Source organism: Aulonocara stuartgranti (genome assembly GCF_965226115.1).
Source record: "Aulonocara stuartgranti genome assembly, chromosome: 7".
Taxonomy (NCBI): Eukaryota; Metazoa; Chordata; class Actinopteri; order Cichliformes; family Cichlidae; genus Aulonocara; species Aulonocara stuartgranti.
The window spans coordinates 53,066,452-53,082,946 of NC_138945.1; the positions used below are offsets into that span (position 1 = coordinate 53,066,452).

General features: G+C 44.0%; 3 protein-coding genes across 7 annotated transcripts in view; 2 read left to right on the forward strand and 1 right to left on the reverse strand.

Annotated features, from left to right (window-relative positions):
- LOC309709774 (cyclin-dependent kinase 17-like) overlaps positions 1 to 1,939 on the forward strand; it is a 37,076-nt gene extending 35,137 nt beyond the window's left edge. For both annotated transcript variants that reach the window (XM_082538602.1, XM_082538603.1), the window contains exon 17: positions 1 to 1,939. In XM_082538602.1, the coding sequence (XP_082394728.1) occupies positions 1 to 38 (38 nt within the window). In that variant the 3' untranslated portion in view covers positions 39 to 1,939.
- On the reverse strand, positions 1,349 to 9,161 carry LOC309709777 (ETS domain-containing protein Elk-3-like). The gene is made up of 5 exons (XM_082538605.1): positions 8,764 to 9,161; positions 5,595 to 5,803; positions 4,497 to 5,279; positions 2,914 to 3,036; positions 1,349 to 2,143 (listed from the first exon to the last, which is right to left on the reverse strand). Exons 2-5 carry the CDS (start codon positions 5,799 to 5,801, stop codon positions 2,045 to 2,047), a joined length of 1,212 nt encoding a protein of 403 aa, XP_082394731.1. The 5' UTR covers positions 5,802 to 5,803; positions 8,764 to 9,161; the 3' UTR covers positions 1,349 to 2,044.
- hal (histidine ammonia-lyase) overlaps positions 5,810 to 16,495 on the forward strand; it is an 18,448-nt gene continuing 7,762 nt past the window's right edge. For 3 of the 4 annotated variants that reach the window (XM_082538598.1, XM_082538599.1, XM_082538601.1), the window contains exon 1: positions 15,921 to 16,361. In XM_082538598.1, coding sequence (XP_082394724.1) covers positions 16,115 to 16,361 — 247 coding nt within the window. In that variant the 5' untranslated portion in view covers positions 15,921 to 16,114. Of the gene's footprint in view, positions 8,330 to 15,920; positions 16,362 to 16,495 lie in introns of those variants that run through there. The other variant, XM_082538600.1, reaches the window with a different exon arrangement.

The window sequence follows — 16,495 nt, forward strand, 5'->3', positions numbered from 1 at the left end:
GCAATGGAAAAAGCAGAAGACAAAGCATGCTGTTTTAAAATCTCTGGACTGGATACAGTTATTTGGGAACGATATACTGGCTGTACAGTCTTGCCGCTGGATCAGAACGCGGAGATGAGAGTTGGCGTGGAATGTCGTAGTCACCTTCAGTCCCCCTCCAGAATTTTTTTTTTTTTTTTTGGCGAGGTGGGGGGGCTTTCCACGGTCTGACCCCGTCCCAAGTTTAGTCTGAAACTGGCTCCAGAGAGACATTTGTACACTGTACATCTATATTTATTGACAAGTGAATTTGCTGCTAAATCCAACTACTGTCTAGAATTCTAACAGGCTCAGTCACTTTAATGAGAACATGCAATGTGTATAGATTTTTTTGAAGTGGGTGATATATTTTTTTTGTCTTTTTTTTTTTTTTATTGGTCGTCGTTTCCATTTTCATACATTAAAACTCCACCTCGAAGCTCCTGGACGACGTGTGGGTGTGTGAGGCACACAGACGGAGGGAGGTTTCTGTAGCAGCTCAAAGGGGTTTCATATTCTTGTCTCTGTTGCCATGGTGCTGTACTCAGCTGCACAAATCACATGTGACCATTTACTCTGAAGGTTTTTCCGAGGCCAGCTTTGATATAATAACTAATCATTTTATCCCAGCCGGAGATTAATGTGAAATTTCTTTTTTGTTGTTGTTGTTGTTGACATTATTATGTTTTTGCACACAAAACTTGGTAGATCTGTGCATTTAAAACAAACAACTTGCTGGCATATCATTCCAGGGATGCTCCGGTCTCTGACGTGACCAATGAACAAATGCAGTAGAGAGAGGAGGGAAAGAGCAACACAGATTGTCAACTAGGGCATTACAGGAATAGTTACACCTACGAAATACACTGATCACCCTCCTGTCCTCGTTCTTTCTCCACTCTTACAAAGAGGAGCTGCAAAAATGAGCTCCCACTGTTGGAATCTGCAGTGCCCTGTTTGTGTATTGTCCATGGTTTACCTGTCTGCCATTCCCATCTCCCTCATCTGTAAAAGTAGATCTTTTTTTTTTTCCTCCTCTGTCATTGTGGTGCATGCCTGCTCTTTTCTATGAGGAAGCACACAACAGCCACCGAACCCCTAATTCAGGAAGCGTTAGCTATAGTCCTGCCCTTATTTAACAGTGTTACAAGACATGTTTTGTATGATATTCTTTATTTGTGAATAATTTTTGTTGGTGTGGGATTTCATTGCAGATGCCCTCCCATATTTCAGTTTTTTTTCCAGAGTAAAGAAAAATTAAATCTAAAGGTTTAAAACCAAAAGTGTTTGTTTTTGTTTGTTTCAGCTGCTCTACAAAGTTTCAACTCTGTTTAAGCATTCAATGCTTTGTTTATTGAAAATGACATTCTTCACAATACAAAAAAAAATATACAGAATACATATTGTATTACCAAGTCCAGTATAAAAAACCCCCAAAAAAAACAAGAACGTAAGTGTTACAAGGTTTTCATTCATTTGAAATCTCGTCTTCATTAAAAGATTTTGAAATAAAGTGAAAACAAAAACAGGACAACAAGGCACAGCCGGTACTATCTGAGAAGCATAGTGCATACGTTACATACAATACCACGTTAAGTGAAACGATCAGTTTCACATTGTTAACAAGTAGACTTGTTTCTTTTTTTATTTTCTTTTTTCTAAAGATTAAAAGAACCAGGCTCTGCGCAGGCTGAGCGGCTGGTTAGCCTTTCGCAGCTGCGCTTCTGTCCGTCGCGGACAGGCTAGTGTAGAAACGTGCTGTTCTTTATCATAAAGAGGCCAGATGTCTCTGAGACATCGTGGCGTATGGCTTTTACCAAGTGCTTTCAACCACTCAGAATCTGAAGCAAGTCAAGTGCAAAAAAAAAGAGAAAAAAAAAAGGTGAGGTCACATAACTGTCTCTGCTTTTCTGAGACAAAATCTGACATCATGAATAAGAGATCGCTGCTGCTGCTGCTGATTATTATGATGAGAAACTTTCAACAAGAGAACGATGAATTTGCGGCATTTTCCACAGATCCTGGATCAGGATTTGTGAGTGGTGGGAGACAGGAGCAGGGAGGAGGGTGTTCCTTCCAGGTTTGGCAGGGGGACAGGCATGTGTCCGTTGATTAGGCTGGGGAACTGCAGAGGAAGAGAAAGGGACAGAGTTAGTGGGGAGGGGATGGAGTCTCTATGAAAACCGCTTTCCGGTAAGGAACTGTTGCATTGTCGCTGCTCTGGTTTCCTGTTTTGTTTTTTGTTTTTTTAATTCATTGTGCCGCTTCCTTCTTGTCTCTCTCCCCTCCAACTCTACAACAGAAGTCGTCTTATTTACGCACAATGAATCCGGTATAATGTGTGTGTGTGTGTTTCATAAATGAGGAGCAGCTCTCAAACCAGTCCACCCTGTTCAGACTGGCTCCCCTGGGCTCAAACAGGAAGTATTCACAGGATTTCCTCTCCCTCTCACAAGCTCTGAAACAGGACACCTCTGCAGGACCTGCTTACTGAGTCTCAACTAGTTTCACAACCCTTTGTGACTGCTGCTTTGCAAATAACACTCACACACACACAAAAAAAGTTTTCTTGCTTCCTGTTAGCTTCCTGGTAAATACTTGCATAACATTTGGGCAGCATTAGAAATCATTTAATAAAAAGTTTGGTTCACCTAGCTCACATAATCGCCCTCTCTAAAAGCTTTTCCTGCCCTGGTCTTCTGCTCTCTTTTCTTTTATCAACCGCTGGAAACAATGAGGCTTTTGCAGAAGCACTAATTTGGCCCCAGCAGCCTCTCCAACTTCCTCCTCTGCTTAAAGCGCTACCAGTAAATAATCCTTTGAGTACACCCTCTACTCTCATCTCCTGCTATTTTTGTCCCTCTGTCTTCCGCTACACCTGTATGTGTTTCTTACCTGAAAGAGGGAGCTGTGGCCCTGCAGCCGGGCGGGGCTGAGCGGAGCGACTGGGCTCAGGCTGCTCCAGAAGTGGATGCCTGACAACAGCGGACTGTGAGCCAGCAGCAAACCCGAGGGAGTCTGACGGGTGGGGGGAAAAACACACAGGGAGGGAGGCTTTATATAAATGAGAGAAACTAGTGGGGACAAAATTAAAAACAAAACTCACAACCAGCGGATTGAGAATGTTGCTCTGAGGGTTTTGCTAATGCACAACATGCTGAAAATGGTGAACGGACATGTATCAGCGTTTGGAAAAACAAACTGACGAAGCAGGAAGGAAGTCTGTGGTTTCTACTCCCGAATACAGGGGTGATGTGAGGAGGGGGGGGGGGGGGGGGCAGTGGTCGTCAAGCACTTGGAACTAGAGAGAAAACATATGAAATCAATTTCTCCCTCCCTCCCTCCTTCCGTCTCCCCTAGTCTTCTCCCCCCCTCCTCCCCTACTTTCCCCTGTGTCACCTCAGAGAAGTGAGCCAGTGTTGCGAGGGGACCCAGCCCTGCTGCTCGAGTATTAACGGAATTATTGGAGCATATGGCATCGCTTAGGGCCTCTTCCCCTCCTCTCGCAGGTTGGACTCACCGAAGATTTGCGTAAATCGCTCGCTCTCCTCTGATCTCATCGTACGCAGCCCTTGTCAGCAGGCGGTGTGAGCGTAGCTCCGAAGTCTTCCTCGACGCACGGACGAACCCCTCTCTGATGTGGCGCTCGTTTTTTCTCTCTCTTTGTAACAATTCCAGTACAAACACGCGATTAACTAAATTAGATGATGAAACTCAAGTTGGTGCTTGTGCCGGAGCCGTGGGCCGTTTTGATCTTTTGGTATAATCCCAAAATGCTGTAGCTCGATGAATTTGGCTCTAAACTTGTGGCAGAAAATAAAATTTGAAAAAAACAAACAAAAAAAAACAATGGCTCCACAGGCAGACGAAAGCAAAACATTACTGCCACACAGAAATGCGGCACTTGGTCTAAACATCACACAAATATTTTAATGATGTTTTAAACTGCGCAAAAACCTTTTTTGAAGGCACGACTAAATATAGAAAGCGCTATAAGGGGCTTTGGGGACGCTGATGTCATACTCTGGTGTTCAATCATCAGCCACAGTACCGCTCAGGGGGGACGGCACTGATGGCATCACGGGCAGAAATATCGTCTTTCTGAGATTGATTATTATCAGACTCTGTATCGTTCAGCTGTGGTCTGGCAGGGAGTGAGATTACTGGGTTTGTGTTAAATCACAAAGAGGGGAAAAAAAGGAGCGACTGAGTGCTCGTGAGAAGGGAAAGTTGTAGCAAGATGAAGAGTGCAATCCTAGGTGTGAGTGAAGTGTTAGATCTTAAATTAGGGATCAAATCGTATTTAATCCAATGTGATGGCAAAATGCTGGAAAGCACCTTGACACTCAATGAATGAGTCACTAGTCCTCAAAGTGCTCACATAATCACAGTTGAGACTCAACATATGACTCATGTCTAGAAATGAGGGAGGAACTAGTGTCATTGTAGCATCTGTAGAGTTCTGCTGCTCAGCTCACCTGTGCAGTGAAGAAGGCCGGAGTGAGTGACCCAGACGGCAGCGCCGGGCTGTTGAGTGCGATGGAGCCGATGTCGCTCCCTGCCAGCAGCAGGGGCGGTGCTGAAATCTCCAGAGCTTTAGGCTTTTTGCTTTTTGGGGGGAGTCCATCTCCGTGGTTAGCGCTACTGTTAAGAGAACTGCTTCTGCCACCGCCGCTGCTGCTCCTCTTTTCAGGAGGCTGCAGGGCTCGCCCTCTGTGCCCGGAGGACAGATTGAGGGGTTGAGCGCTTTGGTCAGAGTCCTCCTGCTCCTCCTCCTCAGCAGCGGGGCTCCGGCCGCGCTGAGTGTGAGGAGAGGACGGGGAGGGGGAATGAGAGGCGAGTTTAGATGGCCCCGGTGAGACATAGGACTCGGGCTTGGCTGAGGGAGGAGAGCTCCTCTCGTTGGCGTTGGTGCCGAAGCGGATGACGGAGCGCTGCTCCTCCTGACGCTCCTGCAGGGCACGGAGGAGTTCGGGCTGCTTCTGCAGGGAGCTGATGCTGAATGACGAGTAGAGACCCGAGTGGAGGTAGTCATTCCGACACTGCTGTGCCCCCAAGGCTGCCAGGGTCCTCCTCTGGGCCTCCTCCTCAGCTTCCTCCTCCTCCTCCTCCACTTCCAGCTCCTGGGCCTCTTGTTCTTGAAGGGGAAGCCTTCCCGAAGCCAGGCCCATCTCCACCGCCTGCGGGTCCATCTTAAGGATCTCAGGGAAGGACACAAACTTATAAACAAACTTCTGGCCAATCACCTTCTTGATGATGTTCTGCAAAACATGCAAACACAATTCACCGCGATAAGATCATTATGAAAAACAAACCAGGTACACACATAGAATATCAGAGGAGTGTTTGGGGCCACTCTAAAGTAGTGCTTTGTTACATCACAGTCAGATCTGTGTGTGCGCTTTACAAGAAAGAGGAAGCAGAAGTGTCTATCAGGGGATTTTGTGAGTCTAAAGGGAAGAACAGAGAATGTGTCGTGGCGTCACACTCCTCTCCCGGCTAACCTATCACAGCAGCTGCGGTCACACGATTAGCTGTGCTATTATGGAGAGGCAACTAGAATCACTTTAATTAACCTTGTCGTAGTAGTAGCGCAGGGCTCTGCTCAGCTTGTCGTAGTTCATGTTGGTCTTGTTCTTGCGCAGCCCCCACAGCTTGGCCACTTCCTCCGACTTGAGGAGCTTGAACTCGCCGTCTGTGGACGTCCAGCATATCAAGTGCTTGTGACTCTGATCGAGCAGCAGCTGCAGCAAGAACTGCCACAGAGTGATGGCACTGTCCATTCCTGCAGCGAGACGCACAAATGATTAGGTCAGCGTGTGGAGAGTAGCACCAAACATGCTAACAGATGCGAGCCGTTACTGAAAAAGCACCCAAATTACTGGCGTGTGTAACACCTGCCTGGTGCCACAGTGACAGAATAAGCACACAAATTAAACCTTTGGAGGGGAACAAGGCAAGTCCCTCTTTACACTTTACTTTAGGTCCATTTATAACTTGTTTATAACAAAACAACCCAACATTTCATCTAAATATAATCCCTTTATCCCCCCCGCCCCTTCTCAGTTCTGCCTTGCCACTGTGTTTTATTGCTCACAGACTAAATTAAGTTACTGGCTAAAGAGGGGCCGATCTGTTTGAGCTCCAACATGTGGTGCAAGAAAGAGCAGACCGCCAATGAATAGAACAGTGTGTGTCAAGAGTGTAGTGTAATGTAACAGCAGCAGGAGCCACAGGAGAGAAAAAAATAAGGGAGGGGGGGGCTAACAACAGCTCAAGCCAGAAATATGCTGCGGTTCAACCTGGCCCTCTCTCCAGAGGAAGTACGACGGGCCCGGGGTGGGTTATTCCTTTAATAGAGGAATGTGCAGCCTCGGAGCTCCTGTCTGCCTGCCTGCTAGGAGCTCATATGCTAGTAACGGCAGTGGGGGTTTCTGTCCCCACAGCTCTGACGAGAGCGGAGCTCGAATGACTGCTTGATTTCAAAATACAAAAATTAAATCACATGACTACTAAGAAACTGACAATAAAGCAGATGATGTGTTAAGTCATAGTTCAAGTAACAAAGGCCAGAATTTTACTGTAAGGTGATGCGCTGCTATTCTCGGTAGTTGTGTCACTCTGAATAGTGCGTTTATCTGATAACATGGTGAGACATCACCTTAGGAGAAACTGGTGGCCATTTTTATTTATTTTTTTATTTTTATGTGATTGATGACGAATGATTTTCAGTACGTTAGTTTTAATCTCACTCATGTTTATATCGCTACTCTCGTTTACATGATTTGGATTTTTTTTTTTTTTTTGGCCAAAATTTCAAAGAATGAGATTAGCTTCCGTTAAAAAAAAAACCCCTCTGAGACGAAAGTGTTGTTGGTTCTTTGTGATGTCATGAAGGTCTAACTATTAAAACAGAACTTTCACCCAACTCAAGTTCAAATCTTTTGTTTGTGCGGAGAAGCCAAGAAAGAAGAAGAAAGTTAAAAAAAAAAACACAAGGAGGTTAAATGGCTTGTTTTAGGTGGAGAATGAACAGAGGAGTCCAGTATGCAACAAATAACTGTGAATGATGTAAAGCTTCTTTTTTGGAGATGATTACAGCAGACCTTTGACATAATACAGTCTGAATACTGATGGAAAGGACTGTGCTCTCATTTCATTATCGTGTCTTCCTCCCATCACCCCCCGACCGGTCACGGGAGATGGCTGTCCTTACCTGAGCCTGGTTGTGCCGGAGGTTTGTTCCTGCTAAAAGGGAGTTTTTCCTCCCCACTGTCGCCAAGCGCTTGTTCAAATGGGGTGGTTTGTTTGTTGGGGGTTTCGCTCTGTACTTTACAATATAAAGCATCTTAAGATGACTGCTGTTGTGATTTGGTGCTATATGAATGAAATTGAAATGACAAGCCACTAAAGAAAACTGAGATTATGGAGAAGATTTTCAACCGCTGCTTATCTTTGTCCAGAAAGGACGGGCAGAGAGAGAGGGCTGAACTAATTTCCGACACAAGCCATCCCCTGAGTTTTCTATCTGCCATGTGAAACTACAAACCTGTCAAAGTCAGGACTTCCTCCTATTCTACTTCCAAGGACAAATGGCGAGGAGAGGGGATCCCACAGCAGGGGAGTGCTTCCCTGATCCTGCCACACTTCCCACAAAATTCCCAGAGGGATAAGGGTCAAAAGAGCACGTCATTGTCCCCTTTTTCACAGCTCCACCCGTTAACCCACTCTACACCCAGCCTTCAATTCGACTTTAGAAAGTAAAGCTTTCCGCTTGCAGCAAGGGGCCACTGAGCAGGCAGATCTGCAATTTAGGACAGTGTGACTTTGAAAATTCCGCTTTGCGAGATGCTCTAAGCATGCTGCTGCTGCAGCAGGTCAGACCTCAGTAGTAGCTTCATAGAGTATAACCTATTAAATATAGTACAACTAACCCACTACAGGAAAAAACAACAGAGAGTTAAACCTAGCAAAACAGAAATTAAAAAGCCCACATCTCAGCTCTGCAGCGAGGCAACAAGTCACTGTGAGAACCGCAAATGAAATAGTGCTAGGAGTCTTTCTAAGAATATCTGGGGGATATTGTGGTGGTTTTGGTCGGGGCACGACGAGCCCTGTTGCGGGATGCTCGCCCCGAGAAGTCTCGCGTGTGCACAAAGCCATCCAGTGTGTTGGCTGAACGGAAACTCCTAATGAGATTAGATGGTGTATGCAGACATTACTTAGCCATGACTAAATCTGCTCTCTTCCTGTTCACTGGCGGTGGAAAATTCAACAGGGGGACCCGCAAGAAAAAAGCATCTGAAAACAGGTTTTAATGACTCTGAGGCTATTTTTCTGTTGTTGTTTTTTTCCACTGCTTTTTCATTTGCCTCTCCCTTTTCTTTTTCTTTGCTCAGTTGCAAAGTTACACTCACTTTTACGCACGGAGGTCTGAATCACTACACTGCCCCACTGACTCATTTTCAAGATGTTGCTCGCACCGGAAGACGATACATTTCTGTCTGACCCCAAATCTGTGCCATTCTTGTGTAGAAACTTAGAAACCAGCTCGACCTTAAGACTTTAAGCTGAAGCAGAAAACAAAAAACCAAACGTGTTTACAGCCAAGACAATTAACTGAAACGCAATTACGGCCGCTCGCCCGACTCGGCATGCGTTATTTCTCTCTCTCTCACACACAAGCCACCAATCAGGCAACAAAGCGCTGTTCACGGAAAGACGCCCGCTTATTTTTGACCTTACCTGCGATCTCCGGCTCGGTCTGGTCCCTCCGAAAAAGTTTACGGCGACGCTTGTGTGATTCCTTGTTTTTCCATGCTTACTTCTGGTCTACAGGAGTTGTGCTGGACTGAAATAGGATCCTGTGCTTTTTCTTTTTCTGAGCAGGAAGTTGGAGCAGGCAGACACAGAGCCGGCTGACTTCCTCTCCCCTACGATTCCCCAGGCAGTTTGCCGTCTGTGTAAACACACTTTTCCTCCCCTCCTCTTTCTCCACTGCTTGCCCGCTGACGGTCAGCAGTAGGCCTATACTGTGTCGGCACACATGGTGATGCAGAGACTCCTACATCTCGTAAACTGACATCATCGGTCTGCAGACTGTGATGCGTTCAGGCACGCCTCGTTAGCAGGCCAGAAGTCCTCCCCCAATCAATACTGCTGAATATGCCTTGCTGATACACCGCATTATAATTGACTATATTTGCATCTGAATAGGGACACACTTTCTTTTTACATCACATCATTTGGAACTCATACATTTTAGACATATTTCTGGTTATTTGATTTCAGAAACAGATAGAAAAGGCAAAATTGGAACCTGTGCAACAAAAAGGAAATGAAGCAGGAATGCATATGTGTATATTTTGGAAGATGCATGGGACATGAGCCTCCTAATTTTAAGAAGAGACTACTGAGTGACACGCATTATAACACTATTCAGCGAGGCGACAATGTCTCAGACAGTGATGAGTGTTTTATCTTCCGTAATAGGTCTTTTTTTAACTTCTAAAATGTGAATTATGTGTTCACCGGACCTCTTAAGGCAAACACAATTAACCATCCATGACCTCAAACACTCAACCTGGGGCTTAGAAGGAGGCTGGAGTCTATCCCAGCTGTCAGAGGACGAGAGGCACCGCACACACACTCACATCCGCACCTACTGCCAGTTTAGAATGACCAGTTCCTGGAGCACTTCGAGAGCACAAAGAAAAGGCATCCTGCATGTTTGTACTAGGAAACTTTGCGCTTTGAGTCATCTGCAAACCCAATTATCCTCACCACAAATAAATATAGCATTGTGATCTCAGTCAGCATTAGCGTGTCTCTGCTGATGCAGTGCACAATGAGGCGGAGGAGGTCTGACAGTGAGACAGGTTTTCTGTCTAAAAGCCAAGCAAGTTGTGAAACACTGTTTTGGGGGTTTATTTATGTTTGACAAATTTAAATACAGTTAAATATCTTTATCACTGAAATGTACTTGTGATGCTTTTACATTTCACATAGCCTCATATCAGTCTGAACTGCTTAAACTCCTTAGAGTGTGGGAAGGTGTGATTTTGTTAAGGCCTAACATTATCTTAAAATGATGAGGTTGTTTAACCTGAGAGTGGAGTGTCGCATGTCTACTCTGCTGACTGTCCTCGGCCTTTGGCGCACTATGTCTCCAGCCACAGACATAAAACACAATTAGGCAGAATGGTGATGTCCATCTCAACCACCAAAACAATGATAAAGGGAGACATTGGATCAAGTAAAAGATTACAACGGAGCAGTTACGGACAACAAAAGAGGTTTGTTGATCATTACCTTTATCTTGTAGAGTCCTCTGCCTAAGTTGATGAGATCTGTTGACGTCAGGCTGTTGCCATCTAAAGAAATATACTGGACAGAGAGTTTCACGTTTCACGGAGTTAGTTAATATGATATGAATATGTTTTCAATTTTATCAGAAAATACACTTACCTCTTCAGGCTCTTTGTATGCTGCCGTGCTAGTTGACAAACTTAATTAAGGATAACATTTGGCAAAATGTAGTGTCACTCTCAGATTAATTATAATTTCCCACAAGGACAATTTTAACCCGAAATTAAAACAGTATGTGAAGAAAAAATGGCATTAAAAAAAGATTGAATCGTTTTTAGTGCACACTACAGCACCTACTACAGCTGCTATGGCACAAATATCCAACAAGTTTAAGGATACAGATGAGAAACTCCCGGTTCACACGGAATAAAGTCAGGAGACATGGTATCTCCTTCAATAGCTGAAATGCACAGGAAAATAAATCACAATGTGTGCATTCCCCCCTTGGTTCACACAGTAGTTATATTTAAAGTAAATTACTTATTATACACAATTACGCATCACTGAAGCAGAGTTAAAGGTAAACCATCGTCACCGTCTTTTAAAAATCTGACTGATGTACTGATGTGGCTCCTGTAATCATTTTTAAGTACTTTTACAGGGCTCCTGAGGTTTATCATTGCATGTAGTTGATCCTTGCAAACTTATAGCAACTTATAGCAACTTTCGGAGCTACTGGATATTGATGGTGTTGCATCAGTTTGAAATTAAATACATTAAGTTAAAATGATTTTGACCTCTCGACATATTGAGCTGCTGCCACTTGAAGCTTGGCCTTGTAGATAAGTGGCCTTTTTGACTCCCATAGAAAAAAGGAGAAATAATTGTTGGTCTAATAACTGTTGAAAAAGTAAAGCAGAGGTTACAGCCTGCATTAGAGTGTCCGTTTTTGCAAGAACTGAATCCAATTACATTAAATTGTGAGGTTTTGTTGTAATGTGAAAGAACTTGTGAAGATATAGCTGGCATTTTATTCAGTAGCTGATTAGCTGTCTGGCTGCTATGGCACTGAACACCTCTTTTAATATCTAACAAGTGAAGGCAGCAGGGTACAAAGGTTCTGCTTTAATTCCTTTAATCTGTGACTGCGCTCTAAGAACTGAGCATGTCATAAAATGAAGCAGCTAAAAACTTGATCTCAGTGTTAAACCATCACTGATTGCACTATTACACTTTAAGTTTTAAAAAAAAGTCTACCTCTCCACTATGGGGCGCCGTTTGTAAAGTGAAACATGCTGAAATTAACGGCAACATTTTTCCACATTTAGCTCAAAACCTTACAAAAACATGTTTGTTCGAGTCATTTTTTTACAACATTTAGTAAAATATTTGTAACTTTTCATATTTAAAACACAATTTTAAATGTTAAATCTAAATGTTAAATCTAAATATTAAATTTAAATCTAAATCCAAATGTTAAATCTAAATGTTAAATGTTAAATCTAAATATTATATTTAACTCTAAATGTTAAATGTTAAATCTAAGTATTATATTTAAATCTAAATCCAAATGTTAAATCTAAATGTTAAATGTTAAATCTAAATGTTAAATCTAAATATTAAATTTAAATCTAAATCCAAATGTTAAATCTAAATGTTAAATGTTAAATCTAAATGTTAAATCTAAATATTAAATTTAAATCTAAATCCAAATGTTAAATCTAAATGTTAAATGTTAAATCTAAATATTATATTTAACTCTAAATGGTAAATGTTAAATCTAAATATTATATTTAAATCTAAATCTAAATGTTAAATCTAAATATTATATTCTACATGTTAAATTTAAATGTTACAGAGAACTGAATATTTAGCTAACATGCAAATTTAATGTACGGCTCAACGGAAATACAAAAAATAAAAGCTTTACGAAAACCTTCGGTGCAAAAGTGTGCCAGTAGTGGTCAGATTGTATCTGCTCTCCCCTGATGGTCACTTCTCACCGCCATGAGCTGCTTCACTTCTTGTCTACCAGCACGTCCAGCGATTTAGCTGAAAACATCGGAAGATCCCTTTTGTCGGCCATCCAAAGGTTCAGCAGTAGTGGACTCTCGGCAGCTGCTGGCTCCACTTCACAATCGCTGCAGCACATGTCCAGCCAAATCGCTGGACATGCTGGTAGGCAAGAAGTGAAGCAGCTCATGGCGGTGAGAAGTGACCATCATGGGAGAGCAGACACAATCTGACCACTACCGGCACACTTTTGCACCGGAGTATGTCTGTGAAGGTTCTCAGTCATCCAGGTCATCGTAGTCTAAGGAGCTTGGAAAGAAAAGCGTCTGGACTTCTTTGAATTGCTTGAAGACGTTTCACCTCTCATCCGAGAAGCTTCTTCAGTTCTAAGGTCAAATGGTGGAGAGTCCCAGATTTAAACCCAGTGGGAGTTTCCCCCCAAAGAGGGACAAAGGACCCCCTAATGATCCTCTACTTAATCACATGAGCCAAGGTGTGAAAGCGGGTGTGGGTCACAATCAGCCAGGGTTTCGGGTGAGCTCATTGTGAAACCTGGCCCCACCCTATCATGTGATTTCCTGAGGTCAGGTGGCCCAGGGTGTGAGTGGGCGTTAAGGTGTCTGGGAAGGGATCGCAAAACTGGATTATAGATGGCAGACAGCTGGTGTCGTAAACCACCGCCTCTGTTCAAAGATGGTCGCTCACAGTGGACATAGATGGCTTCTTTCACTCCTCTTTCAAACCATCTGTCCTCTCTGTCCAAAATGTGAACGTTGGCATCCTCGAAAGAGTGACCATTGTCCTTTAGATGCAGATGAACTGCTGAGTCTTGTCCCGTGGAGGTGGCTCTTCTATGTTGTGCCATGCGCTTGTGAAATGGCTGTTTGGTCTCTCCAGTGTAGAGGTCTGGGCATTCCTTGCTGCACTGTACAGCATACACCACATTGTTAACTTTGTGTTTAGGAGTTTTGTCTTTCAGGTGAACCAGTTTCTGTCTGAGCGTGTTGCTGGGTCTGAAGTACACCGGGATGCCGTGCTTGGAGAAAACTCTCCTGAGTTTCTCTGATACACCGGCTACATAAGGGATGACAATGTTGTTGCGTCTGTCTTTCTTATCCTCCCTCGCTGGTGTCTGATCTTCTTTTCTTTGCCTCTTTGCTGACTTTATAAACGCCCAATTAGGATAACCAGTTTTCCAGTGCTTCCTTTACATGTTTCTTTTTCCCTTCAGGCTTAGAGGGAACATGTTCTGCCCGGTTGTGTAGGGTCCTAATTACTCCAAGTTTGTGTTCCAGAGGGTGAAGGGAGTCAAACAGGAGGTACTGGTCCGTGTGTGTGGGCTTCCGATAAACTTCAATGTTGAGGTTGCCATTCTCTTCAATGTGCACAGCGCAGTCCAGGAAAGGCAAACAGTCGTGCTTTGTGTCTTCCCTAGTGAACTTGATGTTTTTATCCACAGCGTTAATGTGCGCGGTGAAGGATTCCACTTCTTGTCTTTTGATTTTGACCCATGTGTCGTCTACATATCTGTACCAGTGGCTGGGTACTCTCCCTTTAAAAGAGCCAAGAGCCTTCCTTTCCACTTCCTCCATGTAAAGGTTGGCTACAATAGGTGACAAGGGGGAACCCATGGCACAGCCATGTTTTTGTCTGTAGAAACCCTCGTTGTATTTGAAATATGTAGTGGTGAGGCAGAGCTCTAACAGTGTGAAAATCTGATCGGGTGTGAAGTTGGTCCTGTCTTCCAAGGAGCTGTCTTCTTGTAGTCGTTTTCTGACAGTCTCCACTGCCTCCGTGGTGGGTATGCAAGTGAAGAGGGAGACTACATCAAAGGACACCATGGTTTCATCTGGGTCCAGGGTAGGTTTCTGGACCTTGTCGGTGAAGTCGGTGTTCTTGATGTGATGTGGGGTGTTCCCCACGAGAGGTGCTAGGACGGTAGCAAGGTGTTTCGAGATGTTGTAAGTGGCTGAGTTTATGCTACTGACAATGGGTCTGAGTGGATCTTAGGAAGTCCGTAAATGCAGGGTATGGCATCCCCTGGGTAAAGGTGGTGATATGTAAGGCGGTCAATGATTTTGTCTCTTTCAAGGTCTTGAAGGCAAGCTATAACTTTCTTTTTGTAGCTGCTTGTGGGGTCTCGCTTTAAGGCTTCGTAGGTATTGTTGTCACTGAGGAGAGTAGTGATCTTTGTGTGGTAATCCGTTGTGTTTAGGACCACGGTGCACCTTCCCTTATCAGCTGGTAATATAGTGATGTTGTGGTCTTTGCTCAGGGATTCATCTGCATCTAAAGGACAAAGGTCACTCTTTCGAAGATGCCAACGTTCACATTTTGAACAGAGAGGACAGATGGTTTGAAAGAGGAGTGAAAGAAGCCATTTACGTCTACTGTGCGCGACCATCTTTGAACAGAGGCAGTGGTTTACGACGCCAGCTGTCTGCCATCTACAATCCAGTTTTGAGATCCCTTCCCAGACGCCTTAACGGCCACTCACATCCTGGGCCACCTGACTTCAGGAAATCACATGATAGGGTGGGGCCAGGTTTCACAATGAGCTCACCCGAAATCCTGGCTGATTGTGACCCACACCCGCTTTCACACCTTGGCTCATGTGATTAGGTAGAGGATCATCAGGGGGTCATTTGTCCCTCTTTGGGGGGAAACTCCCACTGGGTTTATATCTGGGACTCTCCACCATTTGACCCTTATAACTGAAGAAGCTTCTCAGATGAGAGGTGAAACGTCTTCAAGTAAGAAGTCCAGACGCTTTTCTTTCCAAGCTCCTTACACAATTTTGCACCGGAGGTTTTCGTAAAGCTTATATTTTGGTATTTCTGTTGACCGGTACAATAGATTTGCATGTTATGGTAAATGGCCTGTATTTGTATAGCGCTTTACTAGTCCCTAAGGACCCCAAAGCGCTTTACACAACCTGCCATCCACCCATTCACACACACATTCACACACTGGTGATGGCAAGCTACATTGTAGCCACAGCCACCCTGGGGCGCACTGACAGAGGCGAGGCTGCCGGACACTGGCGCCACCGGGCCCTCTGACCACCACCAGTAGGCAACGGGTGAAGTGTCTTGCCCAAGGACACAACGACCGAGACTGTCCAAGCCGGGGCTCGAACCGGCAACCTTCCGATTACAAGGCAAACTCCCAACTCTTGAGCCACGATCGTTAGCTAAATATTTACTTTCCTGTAACATTTAGATTGAACATTTAACGTTTAAATTTAACATTTAGATTTAAATATAATATTTAGATTTAACATTTAGATTTAAATTTAATATTTAGATTTAACATTTAGATTTAAATTTAATATTTAGATTTAACATTTAAAATTGTGTTTTAAATATGAAAAGTTACAAATATTTTACTAAATGTTGTAAAAAAATGACTCGAAAAAACATGTTTTTGTAAGGTTTTGAGCTAAATGTGGAAAAATGTTGATGTTAATTTCAGCATGTTTCACTTTACAAACGGTGCCCCATACTCCTCTGGTGACCTCTAATCTAATTCACTGTGTTTAGCCTCTATAGACACTTGAGCACTTTCAAACATCACGTGAACGCATCGATTGGATTGGAAGCACTTGTGAGACTGAGACCGGTCCGTGTGGGTCAATGATCTCTAGAGGTGTGATGCTGGGGAGGCGTGGCTCCCCCAGCTGCGTGTTATTGGTGGCCGAACTGTAAACGGCCCAGAGTGGTACCTCAGAGAGCGGCGCGCAGGACTCACTGCAGCCAAGTCCCGCTGATGCGCGATGCCTCGTTTTACTGTACACATTCGAGATGAGTGGCTGGCAGTGCCCTGCCGGGACACTTCCAAAACCATCCAGTGGCTCGGACAGGAAGCGCTTAAACGTTACATAAAGAACAAACCGGACAACGGCGGCATCACGGCTGTGAAAGACACTCGTTTTGTTGTGCGCAGGTGCCAGGGTTTGGGTCTGCTGGACGCGGATGACACCATCGAAGATGTACTGGAGGATAACGACTTTGTCGAGCTTGGTAATAACTTTCTACACGAAGAATGCATATATTAAAAATGTGTGCAACACATTTAAAAGACGGTGACGATGGTTTACCTTTAACTCTGCTTCAGTGATGCGTAATTGTGTATAATAAGTAATTTACTTTAAATA